The sequence below is a fragment of the Stenella coeruleoalba genome, assembly GCF_951394435.1.
Source record: "Stenella coeruleoalba genome assembly, chromosome: 13".
In the NCBI taxonomy this organism is placed as follows: domain Eukaryota; kingdom Metazoa; phylum Chordata; class Mammalia; order Artiodactyla; family Delphinidae; genus Stenella; species Stenella coeruleoalba.
The window spans coordinates 25,850,396-25,869,266 of record NC_137159.1 but is presented as its reverse complement, the minus strand read 5'-3'; the positions used below and the strand labels follow the sequence as shown (position 1 = coordinate 25,869,266).

Sequence of the window (18,871 nt, the reverse complement as noted above, 5' to 3'; positions counted from 1 at the left end):
TCTGTGGTAGTTTTTCAAGGAAAACCACAACTCCCGGAACCATGGAGTCAGGACTGTTACAATCATCTTTAAATCTTTAAATTGTGTTCTCTTCCTTGAGGTGATCATCATAACAGGTACATAACAGTCTGCTTGCTACATAAGATGAAAGAAAGCACACTAGTTCTACCCACTCTAACATATATGAAAAGTTGGAAGAAATAATACAAGAGGAAAGGCAAAAAGGAGAAAAAAGATTTTAAGGGGATAGAGGAATTATCAGTGTCTTGTGGAAGACAAGTGGAAAGTGACACAGTGAAGCAGAAAAAACCTGCTGTGGCATTAGAATTATACCCCAGAGCAAATGTGCTGAGGTGGGGGTGGGGCTGGAATTCTAGAAACTTCTTTCTTCCTGTTTTTCTTTTTTTTTTAAATTCTTTTGTCCCCTTCTTTCCTCTTCCCCACCCCCACTCCTAATACACACTTTTTTTAAGTAAGGGGACTACCATGATGTCTCTTTAGCCCAGCCCCTGTAGACGTGACCCCAGGGCCTGCTGTTAAAACCACTGTAGAATTGAGAGGGGGAACTGTTGTAGTCGGGGGTCCGGGCTCGGAATCGGACTTGTGGGAAACCCTGGTCTGCTGTGCTCATGACTGGTCTGTTGGTTCGCTTTGGGATCACCTTGATTTGTCTTCCTCTAAATAGGGAGTCATCTAAGGCCAGGGAAGCCCTCACTGACTGTTTGTCTGAGAACTCTATATAAGCAAACTCTTTGGGATGGCCACTAAATTTGTCACAGAGTATGGTAACGTGGTTGACTGAACCACAGCCATGAAAGTGTGCTTCCAGCTCTTCCGCTGCTGCACCACAGTCCACTTTGCCAACGTAGGTGGAGTGGGCATCGGCCTCCATCTTCTCCTCTATGGACATGATCAGTGGGCCTGCATTGCTAGAGGTGGACTCATATTCATTTGCTTCTGTACTTCATTCTGCAGCCCCTTTAGCCTCTCAGCTTCTTCTTCCATCTCCCGACTCAAGCTTTGATTGCTTCCAGTTCCTTCTCTAGAACAACACATCAATCCTGGGCCCCTTCTGGTGGTCGAGGCTGCATCACGTTATTCTCCGCAACCCTGCCCCGCCGGCCAGTCGGTCGCTGGCCTGCTTGCTCGCCCTCCTCTCACCCAGTTCTAGACACTTTAAAGCAGTGTCATCATTTTGTACAGCACAGAACTCTGAGGGGGTCTGGTAAGCCAGGCAGGTGGTAGGTGCCTTCAGAAGTTCATGCTTAACATTTTGCTTATATCTGGAGATGCGCTGTCTTCCTGAAGAACAGATACAAAATGTATGGAAAGTCTACCTGATGCTTCCCAAGTCCATCAGATTGGAAATAAATGGTATAGAAATCATGGTGTATGTGTGCATGGGGAGAATTTGCTCCTGCTCTGAGGACATGGCCTTTTTTTTTTTAACATCTTTATTGGAGTATACTTGCTTTACAATGGTGTGTTAGTTTCTGCTGTATAACAAAGTGAATCAGCTATACATATACATATATCCCCATATCCCCTCCCTCTTGCGTCTCCCTGCCACCCTCCCTATCTCACCCCTCTAGGTGGACACAAAGCACCGAGCTGATCTCCCCGTGCTATGCGGCTGCTTCCCACTAGCTATCTATTTTACATTTGGTAGTGTATATATGTCCATGCCACTCTCTCACTTTGTCCCAGCTTACCCTTCCCCCTCCCCGTGTCCTCAAGTCCATTCTCTACATCTGCGTCTTTATTCCTATCCTGCCCTTAGGTTCTTCAGAATCATTTTTTTTTTTTTTAGATTCCATATATATGTGTTAGCATACGGTATTTGTTTTTCTCTTTCTGACTTACTTCACTCTGTATGACAGTCTCTAGTCCATCCACCTCACTACTAATAACTCAATTTCATTTCTTTTTATGGTTGAGTAACATTCCATTGTATATATGTGCCACATCTTCTTTATCCATCCATCTGTCGATGGACACTTAGGTTGCTTCCATGTCCTGGCTATTGTAAATAGAGCTGCAATGAACATTGTGGTACATGACTCTTTTTGAATTATGGTTTTCTCAGGGTATATGGACATAGCCTTTTTAAGCCTGGAAGGGATGTTCTCTGGAAGGGATATTAGGAAATTGTAGGGCACTCCATTTAATTTGGCTCAAGTAACTTCCAATGTGGCTCAGGCTTTGAATTATTATCATTATTTTAATCTTCTTTTTTTCATGCTGTTTCATGAATTTGTTTGTAGATTAGTTTGTTTATTTATTAAGAATTTACTGAATGCCTATTATGTCCCAAGCACTAGGCATGGGTATATAGAAATTCATTAGACATGTTCGTTGCCCTCTTAGAGCTTGTAATACAGTAAGCAGAAGGTTTGTAAATTAATGTTTGTCCAAGATTTAGGATGACCAGCTGTTTCAGTTTGCCCATCTTTAGCACTGAAAGTCCTGTGTCCCAGAAAACACTTCAGTCCTGGGCAAACTGGGGCAGTTGGTTACCTTTCCAAGACTCCATGGAGAATAGAATATCTTGCCACTGTGGCAAGTCCCTGGGGGCTAAAACTATGGCAATATGACATTTCTTGCACCTCAGAGTTATGAAACAAATTCAAAACCACTACACCCTGGGATTACTAAGAAACTTTGAATGTGGCACACAAAAAAATTATGATCTTTAGAATTTGAGTCTATTGACTTTGAGACAATAGCTAAGATTCTGTTAGAGAACTGGTATGCAGAAATACGTGAGGTCTCTCAAAAGTAACTCCTGATGTGGGAACTATCAGAGGACTGGAAAGAGGCTGATTTGAAAGGATTTTACAGAATGCTTTAAAACTTCTGGGATAATTTACAGAGAGGTTGACGGAAGGCTCTGGAAGGAAGACAGGCAAATGTACTTATTAGAGTTTGATAAAGATATTAATTTATCTGCAGTTTCCAGGAGCATTCTGAGACAGTGAGAGATAGGGAAATTGAACTTTACGGCTTCTATTTTGACTCTGAATTTCTAACCTCTTCCTGGACAGTGATAACTTGAAGTCCAGGACCCAAGCTTGAACGAGGTCATGGGTTGACTTGTTTGTACAGGCATTGTACCTGTGATGGAAATGGTTAACTGACAAACCAGGTATCTGAGGCTGAGAAAAGGCAGTGGCATGGTGATGCCCCAGAAGACTAACCTTTGGGGTCCTCAAATTGAACAATGCTTAATGACTGTGGATGACTGCTGAGTACTTTAGAATATGTTTTTTCTAATTCTAAAAAAAGGAGCATGAGTTGGATGCTGAAATTACTGGAAGGCAGGTGAAAATGTGTCTATATTTATGTTGTGCTTAGGGACTTTTCTACAGAAGGTGCCAGGAGGTTTAGATTTTAGGAAGTGGGGATAGATTCTTATTAGAACAGGTGTGACAGGGACAGAATTGAATGCAATGTCATACTCCAAGCTCAGCCTGATTAAAGTCATCCTCCCCCACTTCTAACTACTAAAGCTGTGAAGGAAGGTGTGGCAGCCACTGTTGGTTTCCTGGCCACTGCTCCTCTCTCCCTTGCCCTCTCCCTTCTCTTTACCCATTTTTCAGTCTTTCAGTGATTGGTGTGGGGTGATATGTGACCTACACTTAAATAATGAGACATCATCAGAAGTTGCTGGGTGGGGCTTCTGGAAAAGCTTTGTAATACGCTGGCAGGCTTTTTGCCTCTGCACCCTACCCCTCTTTCTCCCTAGGACAAGACTTGGTCTTAAGGTGCAGCAGCCATCTTGTGGCCATGAGGCAGCAGGCATAAGGATGAAAAGTACACCTGCTGTGGATGCTGCAGTGGGAAAATGGAAAGAGTCTGGGTCCTTGATGGTGTTGATCAACTGCGTCAGCCCCAGAATTGTCTGTCCCTGCACTTCTTGTTACATGAGAAAAATAAACTCTTAATTACTCAAAGTAGAGTTGGGTTGGTTTTCTGTTAGTTACAGACAAATGGATCCTTTACAGATTTCAAAGAAAATGAAGAGGATGTGGTTACTCACTTCCGGGTATATGGGGAAACAGGAGTAGAAGGGACAATCTTAATGGCACTGTCAGAAGGGCAGATGGGAGTTTATTATATCAGGTAAAAGCTCTAATCTCACCAAACCAGCACTCCCTTGGTTTGCCATCAATATGATGATGTGGGACCAAATCCATCCATTAAAGAAGCGTTGACCAACTCCTGAGTGGGAGTGTTCCTGAGGCAGCCGCTGAGAGTGGGGAAGGGCAAGAGCACTCATTTTGCATTGCTTGTGGGAAGAGAAACACTTCATTGTCATAATGCATCTAGGAAGAGAAATCACAGCTAGTTACAGAAAAGCCATGCATACCTGGGGGTTTTGGGGATCTGGAAGGACATCAGGAAGAAGTTGTTAATTTGGCATTATTTGCTTATTCTCTCACTCCAGAAGGCAGGACCCAGGAGGGGAAGAAAAAGAAGCGACAATATCCACTACTCCGCTACTCTCACACTGGCTTCCACAAAGACCAAGGGAAGATGGTAAAAGAGATTTCAAACCCCCAAACAGCAGATTATACATTCTTCTCAAGTGAACATGGAACATTCTCCAGAATAGGCCATGTGATAGGCCATAAAACAAACTACAATACATTTTAAAAGATTAAAATCATCCAGGGCTTCCCTGGTGGTGCAGTGGTTGGGAATCCACCTGCCAATGCAGGGGACATGGGTTCGAGCCCTGGTCTGGGAAGATCCCACATGCCATGGAGAAACTAAGCCCCTGAGCCACAACTACTGAGCCCAAATGCCACAACTAACTGAGCTCGTGCACCTAGAGCCCGAGCTCCGCACCAAGAGAAGCCACCTTAATGAGAAGCCCAAGTACCACAACGAAGACCCAACACAGCCCAAACTAACTAACTAAATAAAATTAAAAAAAAAAGATACTGGATTGTATCTGAAGAACTTTAAAAAAAATCATATCATCCAAAGTATCTTCTCTGACCACGGTGGAATGCAATTAGAAATCAATAATAAAAAGAAATTTGGGGAATTCATAAGTATGTGAAAATTAAATAACATACTCCTAAGTAATCAGTGGATCAAAGAAGAAATCACTGGGGAAATTAGAAAATAATTTGATATGAGTTTAGGTAAAAACACAACATACCAAAACTTATGAAATACAGCTAAAGCAGTGCTTAGAGGGACATTTATAGCTGAAAACTCCTCTATTAAAATAAAAAGAAGAAAGATCTCAAATCAATAACTTAACCTTCCACCTTAAGAAACTAGAAAGAGAAGACCAAACCAAACCTAAGCAAGTAGAAGGAAGGAAATTAAAAAATACGGGAGTAGAAAGAAATGAAATAGAGAATATAAAAACAATAGAGAAAATCATGGAACCAAAGTTGATTCTTTGAAAAGATCAAAACAAAACAAAACAAAAACAAACAAACAAAATTTGTTAGCTAGATTGATCAATGGAAAAAAGAGAAAATATCTTAGTTACTAAAATAAAAAAAAAGAGGTGGCATCACTACTCACCTTACAGAAACGAAAAGGATTACAAGACAATATTGTAAACAATTATATGACAACAAATTAGATAACCTAGATGAAAAGGAGATTCCTAGAAAGACACAAACTGCTGAGATTGACTCAAAAGGAAATAGAAAATCTGAATAAATCTGTGTCAGGGGTCCCCAAGACCACTTCCAGGTTCAGTGATTCATTAAGAAGACTCACAGGACTTAGCATATAGTCATATTCATAAATATTACTTATTACATCCAGAGAATACAAAGGAAAATCAGCATGGAGAAAATCTCATGGTATGAAGTCCAGAGGAAACAAGGTGCAAGCTTTTAAAAGTCCTCTACCTATGGAGTCACACAGAATGTACTTAATTCCTCTAGTGTTGAATTGTGACAACATGTGTAAAATGTTGCCTACCAGGAGAAGTCATTAGAGAGTCAGTGTCCAACATTTTTTTGGAGGCTGGTCACATAGGCACTCTGTACCTAGCACATACCAAAATTCTAGACTCCTAGAAGGAAAGCAGATGTCAGCATATACTTTTGCACAGTTTAGGCACAGTAAGCCACTCTTATTATTTAGGGGATGGTGGAAACACTCCCTAAATCCAAGTTCCCAGATGCCAGCCAAGGGTCAATCTTGCAAGCAGGACTTTCTAAGGAAAGGAATTTCAGGTCTGCTATATTAACTTTTTTGTACAACCTATAACAAGTAAAGACATAGAATTAGCAATCAGAAAATTTCCCACAAAAATGTCAAGGCCCAGATGGCTTCACTGGTGAATTGTACCAAACCTTTAAAGAAATAACACTAATCCTTCAGAAATTCTTCCAAAAAAACAGAAGATAAAGGAACACTTTGCAACTCATCTATAAGGCTAGTATTACCCTGATACTAAAACTAGAAAAAGACATCACAAGAAAATTACAGACAAATCTCCCTTATGAATATAGATGCAAAAATCCTCAACAACATATCAGCCAACCAAATCCAGTAATATATAAAAAGGATTATACATAACAAGAGGGATTTATTCTAGGAATACAAGGTTAGCTTCATATCCAAAAATCAAACAATGTAATAATATATCATGTTAATAGACTAATGGACGAAACTACATAATCATCTCAATAGATGCAGAAAAAGCATTTGATAAAATTCATGATAAAAACGTTCAACAGGATGGAACTTCTTCACCCTAACAAAGGCCTCTACAAAAAACCTACAGCTAACATCATAAGTAGTGGTGAAAGACTGGGTGCCTTGTCCCTAAGATTAGGAGCAAGACAAAGATGTCTGCCCTTGTCACTTCTATTCAACAATACTGGAGGTGTATTGAAGACCAAAGGGGCATTTTCCACATTTTCTGGACTGTTAGCCCCCCTAGGATTATGAGGATGACCGTAGGGAAGGGGAGAGGCACTCATAAAGATATTGAGTGTGTCAGCATCCTAGCACTTGGGGACTAATATTTTTAAAATTTGATTTAGAAAAATATAGTAATGTGACATTTCTCACATCAGAGAGCCAAGGTGCATATTCCTACCATTTATCAGTTCTGTGAAGTTCAAAATAGATGTGGCAATAGGTACATGGGTGGGGAAGGGTCAAAAAGGATGAGTGGGGGCAGGCTATGGTGGGGGGCAGGAAAAGCTTCAGAGGGAAAGTATTTAAGCAGAATCTGGAAAAAAAATTAAAAATTTGTCAGGTTCATAGAGGCAAGGGGAAGGGCTCAGCATGAAAAAGGGTGTGGCTGTGTGAAGCAGTTTAGCATCTTTGAGGAACATTTAGTAATTTATTAGTGTGGCTGGAGTGAATCATAGAAGGGGCATGGTGAAAGATGAAGCAAGAGAAACAGACAAGGCTGGGTCACAAGAAGCCCACTGACGTCGTGCTATCCTGCTATTCTAGCCCCTGTCTGTATCCCCTGGAGGCTGTATATGCTAACTTCATTCTGATCACTTTTTAAAAAATAGCTCCTGGGACTTCCCTGGTAGCACAGTGGTTAAGAATCCGCCTGCCAATGCAGGGGACACCGGTTCAACCCCTGGTCTAGGAAGATATCACATGCTGCAGAGCAACTAAGCCTGTGCTCCACAACTACTGAGCCTGTGCTCTAGAGCCTGTGAGCCACAACTACTGAGCCTGCATGCTGCAACTACTGAAGCCCACATGCCTAGAGCCTGTGCTCCGCAACAAGAGAAGCAACTGCAAAGAGAAGCAACTGCAATGAGAAGCCTACGCACCGCAACGAAGAGTAGCCCCCACTCACCGCAACTAGAGAAAGCCCGCATGCAACTAAGACCCAATGCAGCCATAAATAAATAAATAAATAAATTTATTTTAAAAAAATGGCTCCTGACCTGCCATCACCCCACTCTCAGCTTGGATTCTTGCTCTTGACTCTTCGCCTAATATAACCAAGGAATTTCCATTTCCCCACCCATTTACAGCCCAACCAGGTCATTGCCTATGTACTTAGACTCCTGCTGGGCATATCTTGGCTTGAATCCTGTCACTTCTGTGTCCAATTAGGGCAGACATGGCCCGTAAAACTCTGGAACGTGTCTCCAGAAACTCTGACATTTTAAGTATGAAACTGAAAGATCTAGGTGGTATTTTCATTTCTTTTCCTAGTTCAGACAGACATGACTTTGTAAGAGAAATGAGGATGTGAAAAGTGAGTCACTAGCTACATAACTGGGACTATGTAGTAGGATTTGGTAATTGAAATGATGTTTTCCTGGTGATGAATAAATTCATCTAATAAATACTTAGAAAAATTATATATATAATTCCCTACCACATTCCACAAAGTAGTTATCCAAGTTTAGAAAAAGGCAACAACAAAAAATATAAAATAAACAATTAGGGGGATTAGGCAAAGGAAAAATAAGGGTAGGGTGATAATAGAGCCAAGATTAGATAAGATCATAAAAATGCAAACCACCCATTTTTGCCAGAAGCTATGCTTATACATACTTGTAAGAAAACCCAGGAACCTGAAAATGAGAACATGGTGGAACCAGCCAACTAACTGAGGGTAAACCAGAAAAATGTATTATAGGCCGTCTAGCCAGATAAAGGATGCAAAAGGGAATAAATGAACATTTAATAACCATCAACCTCTACATTTGAGTGGGTTGGAATGGCCAGAGGCAGACTGGTTTTCCTGCCTAGAATAACTAGCAAAGCTGAAAAATATACAGAAACCATTTGTCTGAAGGCAGTGAGAAGGTGCTGAAACAATAAAACTGAGAGATGGCTCTGTCTCTGGAGAAGGAAGAATTCAGAGAGGTGAGGGAGGTCTTGCAATTGCTTTTATCCTGAGGGCATATGTTTATTCTGAGTTGGAGGGAGTGGGGGTGGGAGCTGAGAATCTAGGATTTGTACCTCCTGAGGCACTTGTAAGGGAACAGAGAAACTACCAGAACTTTCTGGTGGAGACTTGGATGGGGTAAGATAGGTGCTCAAGCCAACTTCTCACTCAGCACATTTGCCAAATACTGGGGCTGCATGGAGCAGAGGACAAAAACACCCAAGGAGAAAACCTCTAGAAGTAGAGTATTTTAGCAGACTTGGGAAAGAGTGATTAGAGTTGGGATCGTCCAAGGGGAGGGGATACACATTATAGACCAGGTTTTCAGTGGAAAATCCTAGAGGGCAAAGAGCAAACCAGGGGTAGATTGAGCCTTAGCAGGACTGCAGTCCAACCTCGACTCAGCATAGCTCCTGAGTGGAAAAGGATGATTTGCCAACACTCTATCTGCTTAGTGCAGGGCAGGATGAACCCTCTCAGAAGAGACCAACACCAACTGGAGCCTCTACAATTTATTTAGACACAATGAGTATCTTTCACCAAAATATTACTGGGTTCATCAAAAGACAGGACCACATGTCTGAAAAGCAAATGAAGACAGAGACAATAGAAACAAGGCCACAGGTGATCCAAGTCCTGAGGTTAGCAAAGTACCTTAAAATAACTATGATTAGTTTGTTCACGAAAATAGGTGAAAATACGGAGAATTTCTCCAGAGAATTAGAATCCATAAAAAATAAACAAATGGAATTTGTAGAACTACTAACCAACCATTATGTACAAATCATATGCCAGATGTATGCTACGTGCTTTACACATGTAATATTACTTAATCATCTTAAAGACAACGTGAGGTATATTTTACGTGAGGTATATCTGTTTTATATGTGAAAGGGACAAGGGTCACTAATATGTTTGTCATGCACCTTCTCCCTTTTTTTCCTTCTCTCCCACTCCACTTCTACTCATGAAAGGAGAAGCTGTGTGGGTTCTATTGCTGGATATTTTAAATAGGTGGAGAGAGACAGGACCTAAGAGGGAGGGGATTATGTCAGAGAGGCTAAGTCAATCTATAGAATATATATATATATATATGTGTGTATATATATATATATATATATATATAGCTGAGAGAGGAAGAAGATAGAGGAACAAGGACTGGGGATACAGACAGAGTTTTAGTTTTTGGGTGTGCGTGTGTGTGAAAGGCTCTTGGAACATCTCCAGGTTAGATATGATCGAGGAGTAGAGGAAGAAAATTTGAAAAATGTCATTGTGGGTAATGAACTATTTCCTCTTTGGCGTTCTTGGAAAGCACACATAAGTTAATTTTAAAATTGCTTTTTGTCCTCTGGGCAGTGCTTCTTTACATGCCATTTATATAGAGACAAAACCACATGGGACCACTAGATTTGTTAGGGTTACAAATAGATAAAGACACTGAGGCTTAGAGAGGTTAAGTATATGGCCTAACTTCACACAATTGGGAAATAATGAAGCTGTCAGGAACCTAGGACCATCTGAGCCCAAAGCCCATGCTTTTCTCAGACAATACGAATTATACTTTACCACAACAGATTAGAAAACTGCCTGGCCTTGACTCCCAACAAAGAGAGATAACAAAGGGACAGTTTCTACTCTAAACCTAAATTTGACTAAGCCTGAGGAATTAGTTGGTAAAATGGGGAAGTGGTAGAAATTTCAGGAAAAGGCAACCACGTTTTCCTGGATTCTGTGTAGGCAAATTTATATCATAGACTTTAACCAAAATCATAGGATCATATATTTAAAAACTAATTGAAATATGCTTGTCTCCAAAAAGAAACAGAACACACAAAGCTCTAGTGATAAATATAGGCATCCAGAAAGGCCTCATTGCAGAAGCACCATGTGAGCTGGGTGCTTCAGAATGAGGTAGGATTTGAACAGATGGAGATAGGAGAAGGGACAACATGAAAAAAAGTTCAAAGGTAGGGCAATTTAAAGTTTGTGTATTAATTTGGTTGCACTGTATGATACAGGAAGGGGAATAATGGGAGACAAGGATGGAGTTTGAATACCTGCCTAAGGAATATCCACTTTAAGTATGATTAATAGTAAGCCACAAAATAGCTTTAAGCTGAAGAGTGCTGTGTTTCAAGAATATTAATCTGGTTGCAGATTGGAAAATGGATTGGGAAGGGGAAACACTAAAAGCATTGAGACAAGTTAAGAGATTATTGCGATATTAAAGGAAAGAGGGAAAATGAGGGAAATATAAATTAAAGGAAAGAGTGGAAAAAATACATACAGTAGATGCTATGGGGTTAGAGCGGGCAAGACTTAAGTCACTGGGTGAACAACATGTGATAGGGTAATGCTTCAAGAAGATTAATCTGGTCTAATGAACAGGGCAAATTAGAAGAGGGAGAGATTGGAGGTAGGGAAGCTAATTAGGAGTTTCTGAAGAAGTCTTGGTGAGAGCAAGCAGCAGGAATGGGAAGGAAAGGACAGTTACAACTTATGAGAAAAAATTTGATATGACTTAGTAACGAAGTGGGTGTAAAAGGAGAGAAGGCTGAAAGTGACTGAGGTTACAAGCCTGGGTGAGTAGACAATGGTGGTGCTGCTATTAACAGAAAGACAGAAGTTAGAATGAGAAGTTAGCTGGAGGGGAAACAGGACAATGAGAAACAGAAGTCAAGAGTCAACTGATTACATCAGATTTTCACAGAACATGTGAAAGAGGTGTAAGAAAGAATATAAAACCAAGGATGGACTTAAAGAAGTGCTGAAAACTTGTAAAAATAGGATCTGGAAGGTTAAAACACTAAATAAGTCTTGTCACATAGTAGGGACTCCAAAAATATTTGTTGTTGAATGAATGAACTGAAGCTTGTGAAGAATTCTTCCCTCCATAAGACACCACCTTTCAGGCTTTTTGCTGCTTGGAGATGTCAAGTGGGAAGCAAGAAGGAAGAGCCATTCAAACACGATTTTGCTTCTTCCTTTTCTAGGAAAGGAGAGTGGTCTTTGATCTGGTTGAGGTGAAACACAAGAAGCACAAGATGGGTAAGGAGCTACTACAAGTACCTAGTACTAGTTTAAGTGAATTCAAGTCCAGTGGTGTACAGAAGCTTGGGGTGCTAAGGGAGAAGAATTAGCCTCAGTGCTGTGACCTGTGTTTATCTGGCTACACCTGGAGTAGGAATTTAGCCAAGGAGTTAAAAGTATGAGATATACAATCAACAGAACTACATTCAACTGCATTCTGACTTGGCCACTTCAGTGGCTGTGTGACCACTGGTAAGTCACTTGATCTCTTTAGACTTCAGTCTTCTCCATCTGTAAAAATGGGGACAACAATCTATCTCACAGAATTATTGTGAGAATTAAATGAGGTAAAGTATGCAAAGCACTTGGTTAAGTGACCAGCTCTTAGTAAGTGCTACTGAAAATGGGTATCTTATTAGACATGGGTCAACCACATACTCGTGAGTTTCCATGAGAGAGGAGTGGTAAAGAAGAGGTCTCTTTGGCCCCTACAGCTGTACCTGGCCTGTAGTGCTCAATAAATTTTTGTTGAATAAATAAATAAATACAGATTCTCAAACCCCAAGTTCAGAGACAGAGAGACTCTGATCTCATATAATACAAGCCAGGATGGAAAAGAATACTCTTTCCCATCCTTACTATAAACTATTATGGCTACATAATATATAGCCATAATAGTTTATAGTACATACTGTAAACTATTATGGTTCATTGTTTGGCTGAATTATTGTTCCTCTAACTTTCCCCCTATTTCAATTTAACCATTCCTCTATTTAGGACATTTAAATTGTTTCCAGTTTCTTACCATTGTAAATAACACTGAGATAAACATGCTGGTGCCTATATCTTTGCTCCCTTTTCTCATTGTTTTCTTGGGCTATATTCCCAGTAGTGGAATTGAAGTGTTGAAGGGTACCACTTTCCAGAAAACTTACACTCCCTCTAGCAGTGTATTAAAATGCAACTGTCTGTTTAAAATATCATGTACTATAAGAATGCACTGGGCTTCCCTGGTGGCGCAGTGGTTGAGAGTCTGCTTGCCAATGCAGGGGACGCGGGTTCGTGCCTCAGTCCGGGAGGATCCCGCATGCCACGGAGCAGCTGGGCCCGTGGGCCATGGCCGCTGAGCCTGCGCGTCCGGAGCCTGTGCTCCGCAATGGGATGAGAGGCCCGTGTACCGCAAAAAAAAAAAAAAAAAAAAAGAATGTACTGAAGCCCCATGAGAGCAATTTCTCCCGAGTAGGTCTCCAAGATCCTGAGGAATTGGGTAGAGTATAGTAAATGGAGCTCTTGGGCTTTAACAGTTAGGAGGTATCTGTTGTCTCTGCTCTGCAAAGACAGGAGATGGGTGTTCTTCAGATAGAAAACAGGAACTCAGTGGGTGGACCTAAAGGGGAGTGTGGGCTTTGAAACAGGAAAAAAGAAGTCTGCTTCTGATAGTGAAAGGGACACATTACTGTGCTGTCTTGATCTCTCATATCCTACTGGGTCAAACTGCTATTCTATATCCACTTAGCAGTTATACACATCCTTGAATTGTATTTGCAATTGTTTTATTTTGCTTTCTAGGTGTTGTATTACTGTTTCATGTATATGCTCTTTTAGTTTTTTCATTTCAGGAAATGGTAAATCAGAAACCAGGCAGTTATTTGATACTTCGCTATTCCTCACTCCCTACATCCAATCCTTCACATGCTCTCTTTCTCTAAAATACTTCTTTAATTGGTTTACTTTTCTCATCTTGACTTCCAACATCCAAGTCCAAGCCACAATCATCTCTTGCCTAGACTACTGCAGTGCCCTCCTACCTCATTTTCTTGTTTTCATTTTTCTTCTGAAAGTTCATTTCCAAATTTTGGCACAATTAATTGTTTAAAAACTTAAATAGATGATGTCATTTCTAATGATTTCTTTTTGTATGTAAAGTCCCACGTCGTTTTTGGACTACAAATCTTTGTATGATTTGACCCCTGCTCACGTTTGGCTCCTCACCTTTTGGCTCTCTTGGTCCTTGCTCTTTTTGTTTCAGTCACAATGGTCATTCCACTCTTGATTTGAGGATCAGCTCTTTCCGGCCTTTGGGTCTTTGCACATGCCTTTCCCTGCACCTGGAATGCTCTTCCTGCCACCCTTCACCTAGCTAATTCCCATTCACGTGGCAGATCTCAGTTTAATTGTCGCTTTCACAGAGAGGCTCTCTTACAGCAACCTCTTATTTTCCCTCATAAAATTCTCACAATTAAGAATATACATATTTAATTCTGTCTCTTTCATTAGAAAGTTTCTTGAGACCATAGATAATGTCTATCATAATAGACTGAATATCTAGGGTTTAGCACAATGTCTGGCACAGACTAAGTGCTCTTCATTGAAATAAACCATAATGTCCAGCACAGTGACAGGAAGAAAATAGGGTTTAAAATATAGTTACTTAAGGAAAATTCCCTGTTGCCATTTAAATGTACAAAATCAGGGATTTTCAGGTTTAGTGTCATATAACTGAGTTCAGGAATTATTCTCTATAGTGTGAAACCAACAAAGGCAAGTCATATTTAATCCACATTTCAGAGTATGTCCAGTTTTCCCCTGTGCTCTGGAAGACGGGGACAGGTTTGGGATCAGGGTAGGATTAATTAGCTGCTTCTCTGTGTTGGGTACTTTAACACTCTTCCTCTTCTTCACTGGGTGACATGGGTACTCACCAGTAGGCTGTGACACAAAGCATGGAAATGCTGCTGATTTGTTTCCAGCTCATCCCATTCCAGCTGCCAACAGCTTGTGGGTCTGAGGATGAAGGGGAGTCCATATGTCAATGATTCACAGACCCCACTGGATTTTAGAGCCCTGGGAAGAGACAATGGCAGTGAAAATCCCCTCAGAGATATCCAGAGCCTTGACGCAGATCCACTTAAATTTAGCTTAAGTATAAGACCCTATTGTGAAATCCTTTAGGTTAGGGCCTGTGAATTATTCACCTTAGTATGGCTAGCACCTATCAGGGTATGTTGCACACAGCAGAGTCTCAAAGCCTGTTAATCAATGAATGGAGCAGCCATCATGAGGCCTCAAGACTGATGGATATTTCCTCTCCTGAGCTCATTCTGTCCCATTCATTCCTGCTGCAGCGACCACATTACACAAGAGTACGCTAAAAATCTGCATCCCAGGCCTAGTTCTTCTGTGGCAAGGTGCTGACAGAAGACACATTTAAGAAGAGGGTACGTTTAAGAAGGTTCCCCAGCAGTATCCATGGTCACAAATCCATGGACAAGCTTACTCAGATAACTGTACATGGCTACTGTGATAGGAACTAGGAAGCAGTAAAAATGGTCTTTGCCATCATTGCTAATTCCACCCTGGAACTGATTCTTCTGGAAACAGGAATTCTAGTACTTAAAGAAATGGGAAGGTGGGGTAGATCCTCTGTGTCACTTGCTCCTTGAAGGTCAGATCTCTGTCACGATGGTATTCAATAAACATTTACTGAATGGATAAACATCATTCTGCTGATCTTTTTTTTTTTTCCTCTGCATTCTCAGAGACTATATGGATATCCAGTCCTCATCCAGACTTCAGAATACCCTACTGAGGCACATCTTCCACAATCTCCTCATTCATCTCCACATACTGAGTAGCCTGACCTTACTCTTTTATGCTCATACCTGTAGTTGCTGCTTTGGAACTGACTCCCTGCTGCCTGACACTTGGGGATGCCCTTTACCTCTGTTCTTCCTAGCTGTGGAACCAATAAGAATAAATATTTGCATGGATGGGAGAGGTTCTCTTGGGCCATACTTGATCACCCGGAGCTTGTAACGAGAGGCTGATGACTGGGAAACCATCTGGTAGAGGGTGCTGAAGTCTCCTTTGGGGTCATCCATTCTCAAGGAGCCATCAGCTGTTCCAGGGAGCAGGGATGGGCTGAGAAGTCGCTCTTGGAGATCACATTTCAGGCACACTACGATAAAAACGGCATTGGGGGAGGGATTGTTTTTCACAGTTTACTTCAGGTTATACAGTTAAGAGAGAACATCTGCCACCCAATTCCACCTCCACCCAGCAAGTAGGGCTGGGAGGAGGCCAGGGAGTGACAGAGGAAAGTACAGTTGGTTTGGGAAGGGAGAGCAAGTCTGGAACAGTATTGCTCTACACAACAGGTAACTTATTTTCTGGTTGTGGCATGATCTTTTTCTTATTTTACTTCTGGGCTGGCTGAGCAGTTGTCTCATAGTGAGAGATCTGGCTTGTGATCGAGTCTGAGAGGAACGTGTGTCCTCTGCGGAGGAGGCGGCTAACACTGAAATATGCAGGGCCTTTTGGCAATCACAGAAGGAAATTTTGCCCCTCCTGCTTCCCTGTGGCTAAGCTTTGGCAAGACTGCAGGTCAGATGAAGGAAGAACAGGAAAGCAGAAGTCAGGCAGTCAGCTGACAGCTACTGCTTCTCTGTGAGCTCTTCTAGGGACATTCGAGGGAGGGAGAGGAATAACTTCCTGAAATAGTTTATTTTTTAATTCCCCAAGTGAATAGAATCTTCTGGGCCTTGGAACATGATTGCAGCGCCAGACAACAGTTCTGAGGGGGCTTCAACTAACTGTGTATGGGTTATTCATCTGCTTCTGTATTAAGCTTTTGCTCCAGCAGGTACATTCACATGTCACAGTGTACAATGTTCTGTTGCACTAGATTTGAATCCTTGATATTATGAAGGTTTTAAATAAAATGTATATTGGGTTTAAATACGGTTAACAAACTATGAATGTATGAGTGCTGCATACTTGTGAGAAGGCTAGTAGTTGATGTCAGTGATTTATGAAATGACTGTAGTAACTGCAACATGAGGTAAAAATGAAAGTAGAAATAATGTAGAAAAAATAGGATGCCAGAATAGATGTCAGATCTAGCTGGCCCTCCTGGGCCTAGCAATCAGACCTAGACATCAGTTCTGGGTGAGACAGCTCTTGGCCAGGTGTGTCCTAGAGCCCAGGAAGTGCAGGAGGGACTTTGCCTAGGACTTCAGCTTCCCCTCGTTTCCTCTGTGCCTGACTGCTCCATTATTGGGTCCCTGGGCTTTAGGACTAGATGGCTGTGCTCATCTGGCTTAGGTTCTCAACTCTGGTTGTAGTAAGAATCACCTAGTGAACTCGCAAATGGTACTGATGTCTGGCCCCTACCTCACACCAATGAAATTGGGATCTCTGGGGATGGAGCTGATATTGGTATTTTAAAAAGTTCCTCAGGCTTCCCTGGTGGCGCAGTGGTTGAGAGTCCGCCTGCCGATGGAGGGGACGCGGGTTCGTGCCCCAGTCCAGGAAGATCCCACATGCCCCTCATGTGATTCTTACTGTAGCCAGGGATGAGGACTACTGGAGTTGTAGTCTCAGCAATGTTCCAAAGCTGGGAAAAACGTTTTACCAGGGCTAGAGTCTAGAACCAGGTATGCTTCTCACCACTCAGACTCAGGTGCAGAGGTGGCAGACCCCCAAACCCAAGATATGGGAAAAGACACTCAGCTGAGGTAGACTATGCACTGTGAGAAAGATGCCTCTGAGGGAAGCACCTAGAGAGTGGGTGAAGGGCCCGAGGCAGCTACAGAAGCAGGTGGTGTTGGGTGGAGAACCTTGTAAGGAGCAGTCAAAGTGGATAGCTGAGGAGCAGTCCTCAAAAGATTCTATAGTAGGAGAGCTCAGTGTTTTTGTTTTGTTTTATTTTTTTGTGGGGAACCACATTTCCAGAAATCTACATATGGGGCAATGCATCAGTTTTGTAAATAATGGATAACTATGATATGGTCTTTATTGTGCTTGTTTAAACTCTCATGTGGGTCACACCCACCCCAGAGGAGGCCTACTTTCTCTGGACCTTATTCCAACTTATGCCTGAGCATCTGGATTCCAGTGAAGACCTCTTCAGCACAAGAGTCTGGATCTAAGTTCTACCACCCATCCTTAAGACCTGTGGTTTCCAAAAAATAATTGCAGATGGAGATAAACATTCTGGCTCTGACCCTGGTGCTGAAAGCCATGGAACAAGGGAGGGCAAAGCAGAGAAATTCTCAACACTACCATGGGCAAATGCCATGCAACAGTAGAAGAAAGGCTGGCTGTAGGAGCTCCTGGCTTTGGATGGCCCCAGCCCTCCTAATGAGAGATGTGCCCAGCATGAGGCAGCCCCTTTGCTCAAAATTGCCCAACATGAGGCAGGTTGCACAGTAGGTAAGGGCCCAGGCTCTGGAAGTGATAGACTTGAGTTTGATGAATGTCCTCTAGGCTGAGAGTAGTCAAATGTATAAAATATAGATTTCTAATCCTAAGGGTTAAGAATGGGATATGGAGTTGCCTGGCTTCAAATTCTGGCTTGAATATTAATTTTCTGTGCAGAAATGTTTAATTTCTCTGTCTCAGTTTTCTCATCTGTAAAACAGGGATAATATTATATTTATTCATTTTAAGACACATTTTTTTTCACTTACTAACAGCTCTATATATGTCTTGCAATCACCATCGACCAGACAGGTACTCTTAACCCTTACTTACTACTCTAATCTAAAAGAACTCTCTCAGTAAGAATAAAATAATATTTCTAAGTGATAAAAAAGCAATGTGTCACATTTAATTGGCATTGTTTTTCTTTCTCAGTGGTATATAAAATAATGGTGTATCTTATAATGGACAGCATCTTAGATTCAATGACATATGATAATAGTACCTGCACCATGTTGTTGTTATGAAGGTGAAAGGGGATGATGCAATGAAAGGAGTTAACATAGTGCTTGGGGAAAATAGATAAGAAGTGAGTAATTGGTACTGTTAGTCTCGGACAAAGTGCGTGGAATGGAGGTCCTGGGAAGAAAATTTTACACACAAAAGAAAGACAGTAAAATCAAGTTAAGTTGTTAAAGGCATCCCAGGCCCTAGATTGAAATGTGGGGGAGGGGGAGGGAGATTAAGTACCCAGTGGCTATCCCCAGAAAGAAAGGACCA

The 18,871-nt window shown here is 41.5% G+C and overlaps 1 protein-coding gene and 1 pseudogene across 3 annotated transcripts in view; both read right to left on the bottom strand.

Annotated features, from left to right (window-relative positions):
- Window positions 1-18,871, bottom strand: part of M1AP (meiosis 1 associated protein) — an 85,723-nt gene that overhangs the window by 4,647 nt on the left and 62,205 nt on the right. Inside the window, exons 6-8 of one of the 2 annotated variants that reach the window (XM_079940316.1) lie at window positions 15,686-15,848; window positions 14,593-14,734; window positions 11,591-11,874 (exon numbers count right to left, since the gene is read on the bottom strand). In XM_079940316.1, the coding sequence (XP_079796442.1) occupies window positions 11,794-11,874; window positions 14,593-14,734; window positions 15,686-15,848 (386 nt within the window). In that variant the 3' untranslated portion in view covers window positions 11,591-11,793. Of the gene's footprint in view, window positions 1-11,590; window positions 11,875-14,592; window positions 14,735-15,685; window positions 15,849-18,871 lie in introns of those variants that run through there. The other variant, XM_079940317.1, reaches the window with a different exon arrangement.
- Window positions 297-1,031, bottom strand: LOC307195819 (polyadenylate-binding protein 2-like; annotated as a pseudogene). Its single transcript has one exon. The product of its transcript is annotated as a polyadenylate-binding protein 2-like (transcript).